Source organism: Lampris incognitus, chromosome 3 (assembly GCF_029633865.1).
Source record: "Lampris incognitus isolate fLamInc1 chromosome 3, fLamInc1.hap2, whole genome shotgun sequence".
Taxonomy (NCBI): domain Eukaryota; kingdom Metazoa; phylum Chordata; class Actinopteri; order Lampriformes; family Lampridae; genus Lampris; species Lampris incognitus.
In genome coordinates this window covers 72315388-72328580 of record NC_079213.1, presented here as the reverse complement: position 1 = coordinate 72328580, position 13193 = coordinate 72315388, and the positions used below count along the sequence as shown (strand labels likewise).

Genomic DNA, 13193 nt, shown 5'->3' with positions numbered 1-13193 from the left:
GGAGTCCCACTCAGTGAGGGGGGCCTCCCTGCCCCCTACCCCCCACCCCCACCCCACCCCACCCCTATTGGTCACCTTGAAAAAGACTTTGCCATCTGGACAAAGCCATCTGGACTGTACCATATTACTGGCAATAGAAGGGGGAAATGGGAACACAGTCAAGGAAAATTAAGCAAGGCTGGCTGTGAAATGCTCATACAGCGGCTGAAACCTTGATATGCCTGACCAGTAGTTCGTCTTGAGGCCATGCGCGGTCTGGGGTTTAACAAGGCCCTTCTTGAGGGAATATTCAGCAATGGAGAGTATTCAATTATTAATGGAGGAAATAAGATATTGACTTCATCATTAAACACAGATGCACATGCATACGGCACATGCTTCCAGACCTAAGGTTGTATTGGGTTTGCAGTTCTGTTTACCAGAGGAAACATACACGTGTGCATGTACACTCTCTCTCTCTCTGGCTCTCTCTCTGGCTCTCTCTCTGTCTCTCTCTCTCTCTGGCTCTCTCTGTCTCTCTCCCTCTGGCTCTGTCTCTGTCTCTCTCTCACACACACAAATGCACAACTGCATGATTTACTTATCTCTGCTCTTAAACAAAGCCTGAACTTATGAACTTGTGCCAACACTACAACAGCCGGTATTTTCAGCATAATATTCATCTCTCTGTCTCTCACCCTCCCACCCTCTGTTCTCTTCTCGTTAGGGATCGAGCTTTGTTTGCCCGGCTGGCGTTTCTCCATGACTATGGTGGCCAGTTTTCTGATGGTGGGCGGGCAACTACTGATGCCAGGAGTGGCAGCTCTGTGTCGCAATTGGCCAGACCGCGATGACTGGCAGGTGCTTCAGATCGTCATTATCTGTCCCTTTGTTCTGATGCTGCCCTACGTCTGGTAAGTCCCGTTCGCTGAGGGGAAACTATTATGGGGGTAGAGTCTTTGCATCAGGGCCAGGCAATGACTAGTACAGTACACACTTGTACTATGCAGCAGTGCAAAGTATACAGCACACTTTGTTTAGAACAACAAACAATGCTGTCTTTCATCTATTGTCCTCGCTTTCCTCTTTCTGTTTGTCTCTTCTTCTTATCCTTACCACATATTCTGTTTCTCATATCTCTTCGTTTCTCATCCTCTGCTCTCCGTGTCAGCGCAACAGGATAATCGGGTGGTTGGTTGGTCAGATTCAGTTTCTCACGTGACCATACCTGTTGAAATTATTGTTGAACAAGTTTCTTACCCCTTCCATCTTTTCTACAGGAGTGCTGCGCCAGCTAGCTGAGCCTGTGCCCCTACCAGAGGATGAGCAAAGAAAATCTCCCTCGGGGATTCGTTTATTATATCAAATGTGCTCCCTCTTTTCAGGATTTTTCCCGAGTCGCTGCGCTGGTTGCTGGCCACCCAGCACTACAGTAGGTCCAAATCCATGATACTGCACATTGCCAGGAAGAACCAGGTTGACCTATCTACTGAGCCCAGTGGGGTTCTCACAGGTGAGGAAGATAGGACCTTGTGTTTTCCTTTTAATGACCTGGATCTTCTTACGTTTTGCCATTGTGCATATTAGTTATGATATGATTTTACTCACCGGCTATATAAGCTTTACAACGTTGCCTTACCGGGCATCAGAACACGAGACAAACCTGTCATGTCAACAACAACAACAACAACAATAACCTTGTGCCTCAGTTAGACTGTGTACATGATTCCCCATGGTCTCTGACTTCTTAGTTGTGCTGGCTAGGTGGCTGGCTAGGTGGTTAGTCGATGAGTACTATTGCCAATCGCAAGTAAAAGGTGGTCATTTCAGGTATTAACTTGCACTTTCATTTTTACTTCCAAATATATTGTTTAGGTAGCTGGGTTAAAATGGACTTGTTAGCATCCGGGTAGCATAGTGGTCTATTCCGTTGCCTACCAACATGGGGATCACAGGTTCGAATCCCCGTGTTATCTCCGGCTTGGTCAGGCATCCCTACAAACACAACTGGCCGTGTCTGCGGGTGGGAAGCTGGATGTGGGTATGTGTCCTGGCCGCTGCTCTAGCACCTCCTCTGGTCGGTCGGAGCGCCTGTTCAGGGAGGAGGGGGAATTGGGGGGAATAGCGTGATCCTCCCACGCGCTATGTCCCCCTGGCAAAACTCCTCACTGTCAGGTGAAAAGAAGCAGCTGGCGAATCCACATGTATCAGAGGAGACAAGTGGTAGTCTGCAGCCCTCCCCGCATCGGCAGAGGGGGTGCAGCAGCAACTGGAACGGCTCAGAAGAGTGGGGTAATTAGCCGAGCACAATTGGGGGGGAAAGGGGGGTAGGACCTGTTAAACATGTTTGATGCTTCTGTTCCGTTGCCCGATAAGATGCCATTGTCAGCAGGGTTTGCTAGATATTAATGATTGACACAAAAATGACCACCAGCCCCCCCCCAACTCTCAAATTTCTGCATTCATAGACACTGGAGCTGTATCGGCCGAGTTGTTTTTGTTGTTGCCTGACACCCTGACCCCCAAAGACTTGGCTCACAGTAACAGTCCCTTAACAGATCATGCAGCAATAGCAGCAAACAACATCTAAAGAGGGTATTGAACATGGCAAATGTTGGTAAGCATGCTGGGTATCTGCTACCTTTTCTTTTCTTTCTTTTTTTTTGCATGCTTTGTTGGATTTCATATCACTAAACAAGAGGTCAGCATTCAAATAGAACTACACATGAACTACACAATAGAACTACACATGCCCCTTTTAATGCCTCATACTTTCTCAAAGCCAGTCGTGCTAAGCTGCTTGTTAAGGTGCAGCTGCAAAGCTGCATAACTGATGTGATGAAATGGGTCAGCAATGAACAGACAATATGCTAATACGCAGTAAGACCAAACAATGTACTGGCAATGCACCTACAAATGCAATACTTTCTGTACAGTATCAGCTGATTTGCTCATATGATGAAATAAGTCTGCAAGAAGAAATTCACATACAGCCTCCATCATATAAATCATAAGCAATTTATTATTAAAGTGAGACCTGTGTCAAACCCAAGAAAGCCTTTGAAGCCTTTCGCCCTGACTGGGAATTGCAGTCCTACAGATACACATATTTATAATTCTTATGCATTTGCATTTGGCCTGCCCCAAGACGAATATACCGTAACCATTGTACAATGTTGTGATGGAGAGCTGATGATATGAAGAAATGGGAGCTCCTTTGCCTGTCTAAAGGTCCCATTTCGCAATCCTTTCTCTGTTCTGGAGTTGTGAAAGTCCCTCTGCGCGTAGCCCTTTTGTTTCCTTCGCAAAAAGCTTTAAAGGTGTGTGTCTCATGTTTCTTATCAGAACTGGAGCAAGAGCTGCACAAGAAACCCCAGAGAACATGCATCGTCAAGATGATGAGCACTAGGAATTTGTGGAAAAACATTGTGGTGCTTTGCGTTAACTCGTAAGTGTGCACGTGTGTTTGCAGGTGGTCTTTTAAAACCCCTTTGCTGATCAAAGACAACATCTGTTAAGTGACAATTAATTACTCATGAGCGATTTTCGTAAGGAGGAATGAATGCTGTGTTTTTATATGTGAACGTGACATGTTCTTCATGCTGTTGCATGCAGATTGACAGGCTATGGGATCCACCACTGCTTCGCCCGCAGCATGATGGATCCTGAGGCCCAGCCGACTGCCATGTGCCACGCTGACTATTACACTATGGCTGGCATTGCTGTGGCAACCTGCCTGGCATTGTGTCCGGCGGTGGGGTTGATGGGTCGTCGTGGCGGGCTGCTCACCTTCATGATCATCACCGCCCTAGCATCACTATTACAGCTGGGTTTGCTCAACTGTAAGTAAAGACACAGAAAGTAGGCAATACGAAAAAGTGCTTGAGCGTTCAGCTGAGTGAGGAAAATTGTCTTCGACCATACAGTTCAAATATGAACAGTGTAGCTGGATTAAAATACAGTGGCATACTTGCACTGACAAACATTGTGTACTGTCCAATTCTCTGAGCACAGCGTTTATCCACTTATAATTCATGACCCACACACACAGCAGACGGCACTTAAACTTCTGTCGTAATAAGTGTCCTCCTCATTCTTGACCCACATACAGAATGCTGTGCGTGGTCATTATTTGGGGCTTCATTGAGCGAATTGTTAGAGGTAAATAGCTATCCCTGTGCTGCTTCTGCCTTGACCCTCTGATTGTACTCATCATCTCATGTGATGTCCCCTCTTTCCATCCATGCGCTCTAATGGGATCCAGTGATTGGGAAGTACAGCCTCCGCCATGACATAGGTACAGTTATAGGGCATAAATGAAGGCTTTATGGCTGTAATGGCCCTAAAGGATGCTTCAGTGTTGTTTTGTCCTTATGATACACAAAGGAACTTTAAATTACAGGCAAAAAAAGAAAGAAAAAGGAAACGGATTCAATAAATAAGTAAACAATTCACTTGAACTGAAAGTAAGCTGCGGATACAGAATAGTTTCATTGCAATATCATATTGGTACACTGAATTTGTTCCATAAGTATCATCAGTAACAGCTGTTTGAGTATGTTGTGTAATATTGGTATCCTGCTTGTTGTTTTGCCTTGTCTGCATAGAACTGCGTGACACTCTGAACAGGAAGTTCTCCGTGGCCTTTTCCATCATTGGCATGTTCTCTTCTCATGCCGTCAGCATCCTCAGCATATTCTTCTGCGCTGAAATCACTCCCACTGTCATCAGGTCAGCTGGATGTGTGCGGCCACATGTTCAAATAATAATTGGAGCCTCACAAACAAACCAACAGCACTCTTCAAAAGATGGGACCACAAAGTGTATCATTACATCTGTGACAGAGAATAGGATGAATCAGATCCATGAGTGAGACTCCGTTTTGGCATACACATTGCTTAGAAAGACAAATTGACTCGCCCGAGTGTAGTGGTTCACCTATTATACAACCTACAAGGTAAAGTGTAGAATTGCATATCACTCAATCATGTGGTACAGTTTTTAACAGCTAAGCACATGGATGACTGACTGGGCCAAGCCTCTTGTTATTTTTTTTCATTTAAGTCAGTTGCTTTATTTGTGGACAAGTCCAATCTCCCGTGTAGTCAAACACTTGCTGTCATCTCTCTGTGTCTGTTCAGGGGTGGAGGTCTGGGTCTGGTGCTGGCTAGCGCTGGCTTTGGCATGCTCACCGCCCCCATCATGGAACTTCACAATCAGAAGGGCTACTTCCTGCATCATGTGATCTTTGCCTGCTGCACCCTGCTGTGCATCATCTGTCTGCTGCTGCTGCCTGAGCCACGGGGCCACCCGCTGCCAGAGACTCTGGCCGACGGAGAGAGCTTCATGCGTCAGACCTTGCTCCGTCCGGGAGAGCAGCATCTTCTTCTTACCAAGACTGACAGGGACTACTCCCGCGTCCACGACACACCTCTCCATCTCACAGCCACCGGGGGCGCCACAGTGGCGGTGGCCACCGCTCTGGCAGCGGTGCCTGCCTCGTACGCTCTAGCGACTGGAGGGGAGGTGCTGGAAAACCGTGCTGTAGCCAATGGAATGCATGCTTCATAGCAACAGCCTGCTATTGTGCTGTTAATCATTCAAATGTTAAACTCACTGGGTTTTAACTAGGTAGCCAAGCTGATGTGAAACCCAGAGGATCCTTTAGAAACAAAACCAAAAAAAAAAGAAAAGAAAAATAATCTCACAGAATTGCTCAAAAAACTGATGGGCACTTATTATGGGTCAGGAGGAAATAGTGAGAATAAGAGTTGTGTGATCAGATGTATGTACAGACTTGCAGCTCATTCAGGAACTGCCGCAAAATCTTGTACTAGAATGAGTTTATCTCAAGTCGATGTGTTCTTGATATAAACTTAAAAGTTTTCAGTGGTTTTACTCTAATGATTACATTCTCTCTCGGAGTGATTTGCTGGCAAAGCAGGATAGATAAATTGACAGCTAAAGAGGGCAGAGTTGCATTAAATATGGGCCCTATGAATTTTCTGTTGGTGGTTTGACTAGGTTTGAGAGGATTTCTCTGTATCTAATTCTTTGAGTTTTTTTGCACTAAAAGTCTGAGACACAATCAAGTATTTGTCATCTTCAGCCAACACAGCAAAAATCCAGGGATTGGCAAAACCACTACCACTTTTCTTTGCATGAAAGAGCACAAATGATTTTTATATACATTTATCTCTTCCTCTGATTTGTGGTCACTCTTCTTGAAGTCAAATTTGGCACTTTATTCTAAGAAGTGAGGTCAGTGTAAACACTTTTTTTTCGTTTTAATTGCAAGCATCCCCCCCTTTGTATTGGGTGTATGATGGTTGTCTGATGCCTGTCTCACAGCCGGAGACCATGGCAGACTGCATGGATAGTCTGGGGATTGTGAGTAATGCTGAACAAATCTGAGAGTTGAATGGGCATTGTAGTGATTAACTTATTATGTCTTATGACACATCTCAGCTCTAAATGGCTTTATAATGATGGCTTTGTTCTTTTACAAAACAGAAAAGATACAATGTAATTTAAGAAATCCAGTATTTATTTTGTCATTCTTCCAATGGCATTCTGTTGCTTGAAATACCTCCTTAGATTAGCTAGCTAATATTCCAACTCCAACTTTCACTCCCTTGTAGTTTCCTGTACTGTGGTAATGTTATTGGTTGTAATCCTGTTCATGGGGTGTGTAACTTTAGCCTAACGAAAATATTGGTTCACCATGCCAGAAAGCACAATATTTATTCCCATTTTGAAATAAACATTTGTGAAGATTAGAATAGAGCAGCTTGGTCTGCATAGAACTGGCCTAGTTGTGACTAGTGAGCATTTGTATGAGACCACTTTGCTTTTCATGTGTCACTAGGAACTGAAGACAAATGTAACATATGCATTTATGTGCCATACACTGAAAACATACGGACTATCTACTTTTTTAAATATGAAGCTCATCGAAAACATAGACCATTTAGAAACTGTTTTTTGTCCAATTGTTGGCAACTGAATACATCCTCCATATTTGTATCATTACATATTTACGACACAGCACATATTTTGGACACCTTGTATGGTTTGCTAGTTTGTATATTTTCAATAACGAAATACTTGGGACATAAAAAAAAAATTCTCAACCACTAATCTTGTTTTTTAGGTGTTATTTTTTAATATGATGCATTTGTACAAAAAGCCATAGGCCTACATGTTTTGATAATAAACCACTTAATTTATTGATTCTGTCAATAAATGAACACTTGATGTGACAATTTGTACCTAGGCTATTCTTGCGGTATAGGACTATGCACATGCATCAGTACATGTACATCAGTGAATTATTTAGGAGATTCGTGAGTTGCCAGTCCAATAAGGTAAGCGATTAAGGGAGAAATACCAAACACATGCACCCCCCCCCCGCTGCTTTTCACAAGTTCCATACGAATTAAAATGTTAAAAGTGTTCAGGGTGAACCTCCAGTTCCTTTTTGATCCTGTTCTCCACCAGCAAGGAGAGATTAGAGCCTGATGGAAGATTATAACTGACGAATACTTGCTTCTTTGTCCTCTTTGCTGCAAATCAGAAAGGAGACAGCATGTAGTGTAGTCATTTTACAGTATAAATATGTAGACCGTTTCTGAAAGACAGACCGATACTAAAACCTTACAGCTGGGGGTGTGGTGTGCAACCAAGGTCAAATTTACTATAAATCCCATTCTAACCAAGCCCTGTGTAGTTCTGAAGATGGGCTTTATTTTACAGGCTATATGCTGGGATAGGCTCCAGCATCCCACGACCCTAATTAGGATAAGCGGCTTGGATAATGGATGGATGGACGGATATTTTAAAAGCTACCCAAAGGAAATCATAAGATGATACTAATTGAGATGCAATCAATTACTGCCTCCTATTAAATACATTAGCTTCCATAAAATAGATTGGTGTGTTTAAGAGATCATCTGGCAGCTAAAGTGAACCAGATTTTTATAGTTTGGCATGTTAAATTAAGAGGTATGCAAATAAAAATAAGGTTTGTTACAATACCTAGTCTCTGAGCCAAGGAGTTTGGGGCAGTATCTGACGGGTCCCCCATCACTAATGCTGATAACGGCATGGGATCCTGCAAACAGAAGAAGCTGGTTACTTATTTGTTCCTTTGCAAGATGTTGAATTGGCAGCTTGAAAAACAATGACATGCAGTTGAACATCGCAGAATCAGTTCATCTGGACAGACATTTATTGAAACGTTTCATCACTCATCTAAGTGACCTCTTCAGTCAAAACTGATCCCCACCTTTATCAGCAATACAGTGGCATGGTTATTATGCCACTGTATCGTTTATAAGGGTGGGGATCACTGCAGTCAGTTTTGACTGAAGAGGTCACTTAGATGAGTGATGAAACGTTTCTCTCAATAAATGTTGTGTCCAGATGAACTGATTCAACTTTCTGTGATTTCCTTACCTGCATTATTTATTGAGCATGCATAAAGACTTGCAGTTGAACCTGGATTATTGAGCATGCATAAAGACATGCAGTTGAACAAGTTGTCTTGATGCATGCTCAGTAATCCAGGTAAGAAAATCAAACATAAGACAAGACAAGACAAGACAAGATAAGATAAGATACTTTATTGTCATTGTATACATACAACGGAATTTAGTTTGGTGACTCTCAGACCAGCAACACTAGACAAGGTAAATGATTAAAAAACAAGATAAAAAAAGGACAAACAACATTTAGTATAAACAAGTGAGGTAGCAAAAATGATAATGAGACAATAAAAGATAGCAGTCATGACTCCTCCAGCAGTTTCGATGCCAAAGGATAAGGGCGTGACATCCAACAGTAGCAGATCCTGCATGTTCTCAGACTTGTCACCTGACAAGATGGCTACCTGAACACCTGCGCCCGCCGTAGGCTACAGCTTCATCAGGGTTAATGCTCTTGTTAAGCTCTTTCCCATTGAAGAAGTCCTGCAACAGCTTCTGAATCTGGAATTTGTGTGGCGCCTCCCACCAGGACAATGTTGTGGATCTGACCCTTGCCCAATTTTGCATCACGGAGAGATTTCTCCACAGGGTCCAGAGTTTGGCACTGTATTGTTGTTAGGCTCTGTATTGTACTGTAATGTATTGTTCATCCATTATCCAAACGGCTTGTCCTGCTCTCAGGGTCACGGGGATGCTGGAGCCTTTCCCAGCAGTCATTGGGCGGCAGGCAGGGAGACATCCTGGACAGGCTGCCAGGCCATCACAGCCCCACACACACACACACACACACACACACACACACACACAACTAGGGACAATTTAGTACAGCTGATTCACCTGACCTACATGTCTTAGAATGTGGAAACAGAGGAAACCCACACAGACACGGGGAGAGCATGCAAACTCCACACAGAGTATGACCTGGGATGACCCCCAAGGTTGGACTACCCTGGAGTTGGAACCCAGGACCTTCTTGCTGTGAAGCAACCGTGCTAACCACTGTGCCACTATGCCGCCACATGTGGAGTCGCCAGGCACCTCTTTTCACCTGACAGTGAGGAGTTTCGCCAGGGGGACATAGCACGTGAGAGGATCACGCTATTGCCCCCAGTTCCCCCTCCCCACTGAACAGGAACCTCGGCGGACCAGAGGAGGCGCTCGTGCAGCGACCAGGATATACACCCACATCCCGCTTTCCACCTGCAGACACGGCCAGTTGTGTCTGTAGGGACGCCTGACCAAGCCGGAGGTAACACGGGGATTTGAACCGGTGATCCCCGTGTTGGTAGGCAACGCATAGCTCTCAAGTCTCTGTCACGCATTGGGAGTGAGGCTCACGCATTGAGGCACCATCTCACGGTCTCACGCATAGGTTCCGAAATCAGAAATACATGAACAAGGTAAAATCTAATTGGTTGAGCATTACTACATCTTATTGGTTGAGCGTTACTTTAGCCAATCAGACGCGTTCCTCAATCTTGCTCCTCAACGACAGGCTTACGGCTTGTGCCACTTGATGTTTGCAACAGCTAGCAAAAATGTCGAAACGAAAGTTAAGCAGTGCGCACACATATAAAACCAAATTCAACAGTGAATGGATTAAGTCATCTCCTGAATATGGATGCATTCATTGAGACAAACTGGACGTCTACAAATTTTTCTGTGACATTTGCAAAAGATCTCTAAGCTGTGCTCACTAAGGATGGACAGATGTTGAACGTCACATCAATGGCGACGAGCACAGAGAGAAGAAACAAGCCATGGTGGGTATGGCTTCATTGCAAACCTTCTTTTTACCAAACGCTTCACCACTGCAAGAGAAGATTACCAAGGCCGAGGTTTTATTTTCTAATTTTCTCATGGAACACAATTTACCAATCACCACAGCAAACCACATCAGGCCTTTAGTCAGAGCTACCTTTCCAAACAGTGAAACTGCTAAAGATTATACCTCCGCCGCGACAAAGATATCCTGTATAATTAATGACGCACTAGCGCTGCATTCCCTTGCACCTACTATTGCATCGATGAAAGAAGATCCATATTCAATTGGCATGGATGGGAGCAATGACTCTGGTCTCAAAAAAATGAACCCAGTGACGGTACGGCTCTTTGACATAAAGCGTCACACTTGAGTCTCGCACAAGTTTTTGAACATGTGCTCTACAAATGCTAGAGATGCTGAGACACTTGACTCCAAAGTCAACAATGTAGTAACAGAACATGGCATCCCCTGGAGTAATTGCACTTATTTTGTAATGGACAATGCATCCGTCAACACGGGGCGCTGAAATTCAGTGAAAACCAGGCTTCTGTGGGAAAATCCAGACGTCTCTGTTATAGGATGCCCTTGTCATATCATTCATAATGCAGCCAAGAAAGGGGGTAGTGGGTTTACTAAGTGCATAGCATTTGATGTTGGAGATTTAGCTATTGATCTGTTCTATTACTTTGACAAGTCAAGTAAGAGGAAGAACGAGTTAGCTAGCTACTGTGAATTTTGTGATGTTGAATACAGAGCCGTTCTCAAACACAACTCAAGTCGCTGGCTGAGTTTGCAAACTGTAATTGAAAGGGTTCTGAAGCAGTTTCCTGCCCTGAAAAGTTACTTTGCCTCTACGAATGGCCCAGTGCAAAACCCACGATTCAAGAGACTATGTATGAATTTCCAAAATCATATGTCTGAAGTGTATCTACTCTTTTACCAGGCTGTATTGCCGTTATTCACTGAACAGAACTTGTTTTTTCAACATGAGGACCCCCGCATTCATGTCATGCATAGTCAGATGGACAATATGCTCAAAAAACGGATGCAGAAATTTATTGATCCTGTAGAATTACATAAACATAGCAATGTAATGTACATCGACTGCAGTAAGGTCAAGCCAAACAAGCAGATATTCATTGGCTTTGCAACTCACTGCAAGCTGCGAAATCTGATTGAAAATGGTGACGTCGGTGACACAGATGTCAGTAAGTTCTACATTGCTGTGATCTCTTTCTACGTGGCAACTGTGGACTATCTCAAGACAAACTTTCCACCAGGCGATGAGCTGTTGTCACACGCTCAATTCATTGACTTTGATCACCGGGCCTTACATGGTTTTGAGTGTTCAGTTCATCGCACACAAATTCAAGATGCTTTTACTGTGGGATGACAGCACCATTGACAAGCTGTGGGAGGAATTTATGGACTATCAAAGTTTGCAAAAGATCTCTGCTTCGTTCCACAGCATGTGTGGAATGAAGCAGAGATCATGCTGGAGACTAAAGATGGTAGCACCACCACAGTGTACCATCGGATGGATGTGGTATGGGCCTTTGCACGTAAAGGTGCCAGGATCCGCTATTAATCAATTTGGTCACCTATTGCAACTAGCACGCTTGTTGCTTGTGATTCCTCACAGCAATGCGGATGAGGAGAGACGTTTCAGTCTAGTCTGTAAAAACAAAACTGACTTTAGAGCCAGCCTTGACATGGACAGAACACTCAGCTCAGTGATTACGGTCAAGGTCAACAACAAGGACCCGTTTTAAATTTGCACCCGAACGAAAACTTCTAAAAAAGGCTAAGGTGACCTGGGAATATAATAACGCAAAAAGCTCGACCACAGCCACAACATCCACTTCAGCGTCCACGCAGCCCTCCTTATCATAGATCAAATAAGTAACTCAGCTTTATTACTCTGCTGCAGTAGCTTATTTACTTGGCCATTGTTCGTTGTGCAGCATGAAGGACATCTTGCGGTCATATGCTGGTACTGCGCGTTGTGGTCGTACTGTGCGTGCTCTGTCTATGATGCAGTTTTCTCTGAATGTACGGACTGTTTTTATTGTCTAAATATTTGTGTGGTGCATGTTAATAAAATAAAAATACATAAATACATAATAATAATTGTATTCTTCGTTGTTTGTTGATAAAACAAACCAACAAATAATAATTGTATTCTTCGTTTTTGACCGCCCTGTGCGGTAAGTCCATCCATCCGTCCGTCAACAAATCTCACGCACTGGAATTCCACAAACTTGAGCGCTATGGACAACGGAATAGACCGCTACGATACCCGGACCCGGTACTGTATTGTATGTAAGGGGTGGGGATACCTGCAGTTTAGATTGAAGATGTCACTTAGCTGAGAGATGAAACGCATCTGTCAATAATGAACTTCAACCTTCTTTGAGTTGAACATGTTGAATATACGATTTCCAATTGTCATGGAGTCTAATTTGAACCAGTTTTATTCTGTTTAACCATGCGTGTGTGGGCGCGGGGGGGGTTACTTACATATCTGCTGCTCATTGAAACCGCCAAGTTTGACAAAACTGGAGTCGAACCGACCCAAAGGAAGAAGCCGCCGTTCAGCTTCATGACATGAAAGTGAATCGTCTGCTCCAAAATCTTCTCAGAGAAATTGTGCACCGTAATCGCGTCAAGTGCCTCTCCGTTTCCTATTACATTCATATTGTTTGACGCCATCTGCCACTGCGGACACTACATACGATTTACCATCTTGTGACGCCAGTGCAGCATACAACGAGCCTATTTACTTCCTGGTTTGTGTTGCTGAGGTAAACCAACAGAGAAAAGCAATCGAGCCAAAATCAATCGATGCTCGAGTAGAGTAATCGCTCTGCGCTGTTAACCTGTACAAAATATGTAATCCCGAACTAGCGCACAGACACTGGAGCCAAATATATCAATAAAAGAACAATTTAATTGAAAATTAA

At 43.8% G+C, this 13193-nt stretch overlaps 2 protein-coding genes across 3 annotated transcripts in view; one reads left to right on the top strand and one right to left on the bottom strand.

Moving 5' to 3' along the window:
- LOC130109213 (solute carrier family 22 member 23) overlaps positions 1–6989 on the top strand; it is a 19175-nt gene extending 12186 nt beyond the window's left edge. The window contains exons 4-10 of one of the 2 annotated variants that reach the window (XM_056275995.1): positions 707–893; positions 1365–1492; positions 3325–3427; positions 3595–3821; positions 4244–4276; positions 4587–4710; positions 5121–6989. In XM_056275995.1, coding sequence (XP_056131970.1) covers positions 707–893; positions 1365–1492; positions 3325–3427; positions 3595–3821; positions 4244–4276; positions 4587–4710; positions 5121–5550 — 1232 coding nt within the window. In that variant the 3' untranslated portion in view covers positions 5551–6989. Of the gene's footprint in view, positions 1–706; positions 894–1364; positions 1493–3324; positions 3428–3594; positions 3822–4243; positions 4277–4586; positions 4711–5120 lie in introns of those variants that run through there. The other variant, XM_056275996.1, reaches the window with a different exon arrangement.
- Positions 6990–7121: 132 nt separating this feature from the next.
- Positions 7122–13018, bottom strand: psmg4 (proteasome (prosome, macropain) assembly chaperone 4). Its single transcript, XM_056275997.1, has 3 exons — positions 12751–13018; positions 8017–8092; positions 7122–7544 (listed from the first exon to the last, which is right to left on the bottom strand). Exons 1-3 carry the CDS (start codon positions 12940–12942, stop codon positions 7426–7428), a joined length of 387 nt encoding a protein of 128 aa, XP_056131972.1. The 5' UTR covers positions 12943–13018; the 3' UTR covers positions 7122–7425.
- Between the last annotated feature and the right edge of the window lie 175 nt (positions 13019–13193).

Bases quoted from the DNA above. Each gene is read 5' to 3' on its own strand.
- psmg4 (XM_056275997.1), bottom strand. From the start codon at position 12,942: ATGGCGTCAAACAATATGAATGTAATAGGAAACGGAGAGGCACTTGAC. The intron at 8,093-12,750 runs GTAAGTAACCCC...TTCTGTTTGCAG, and splicing joins TTTCAATGAGCAGCAGATAT to GATCCCATGCCGTTATCAGC. The intron at 7,545-8,016 runs GTATTGTAACAA...TCTGATTTGCAG, and splicing joins CTCCTTGGCTCAGAGACTAG to CAAAGAGGACAAAGAAGCAA.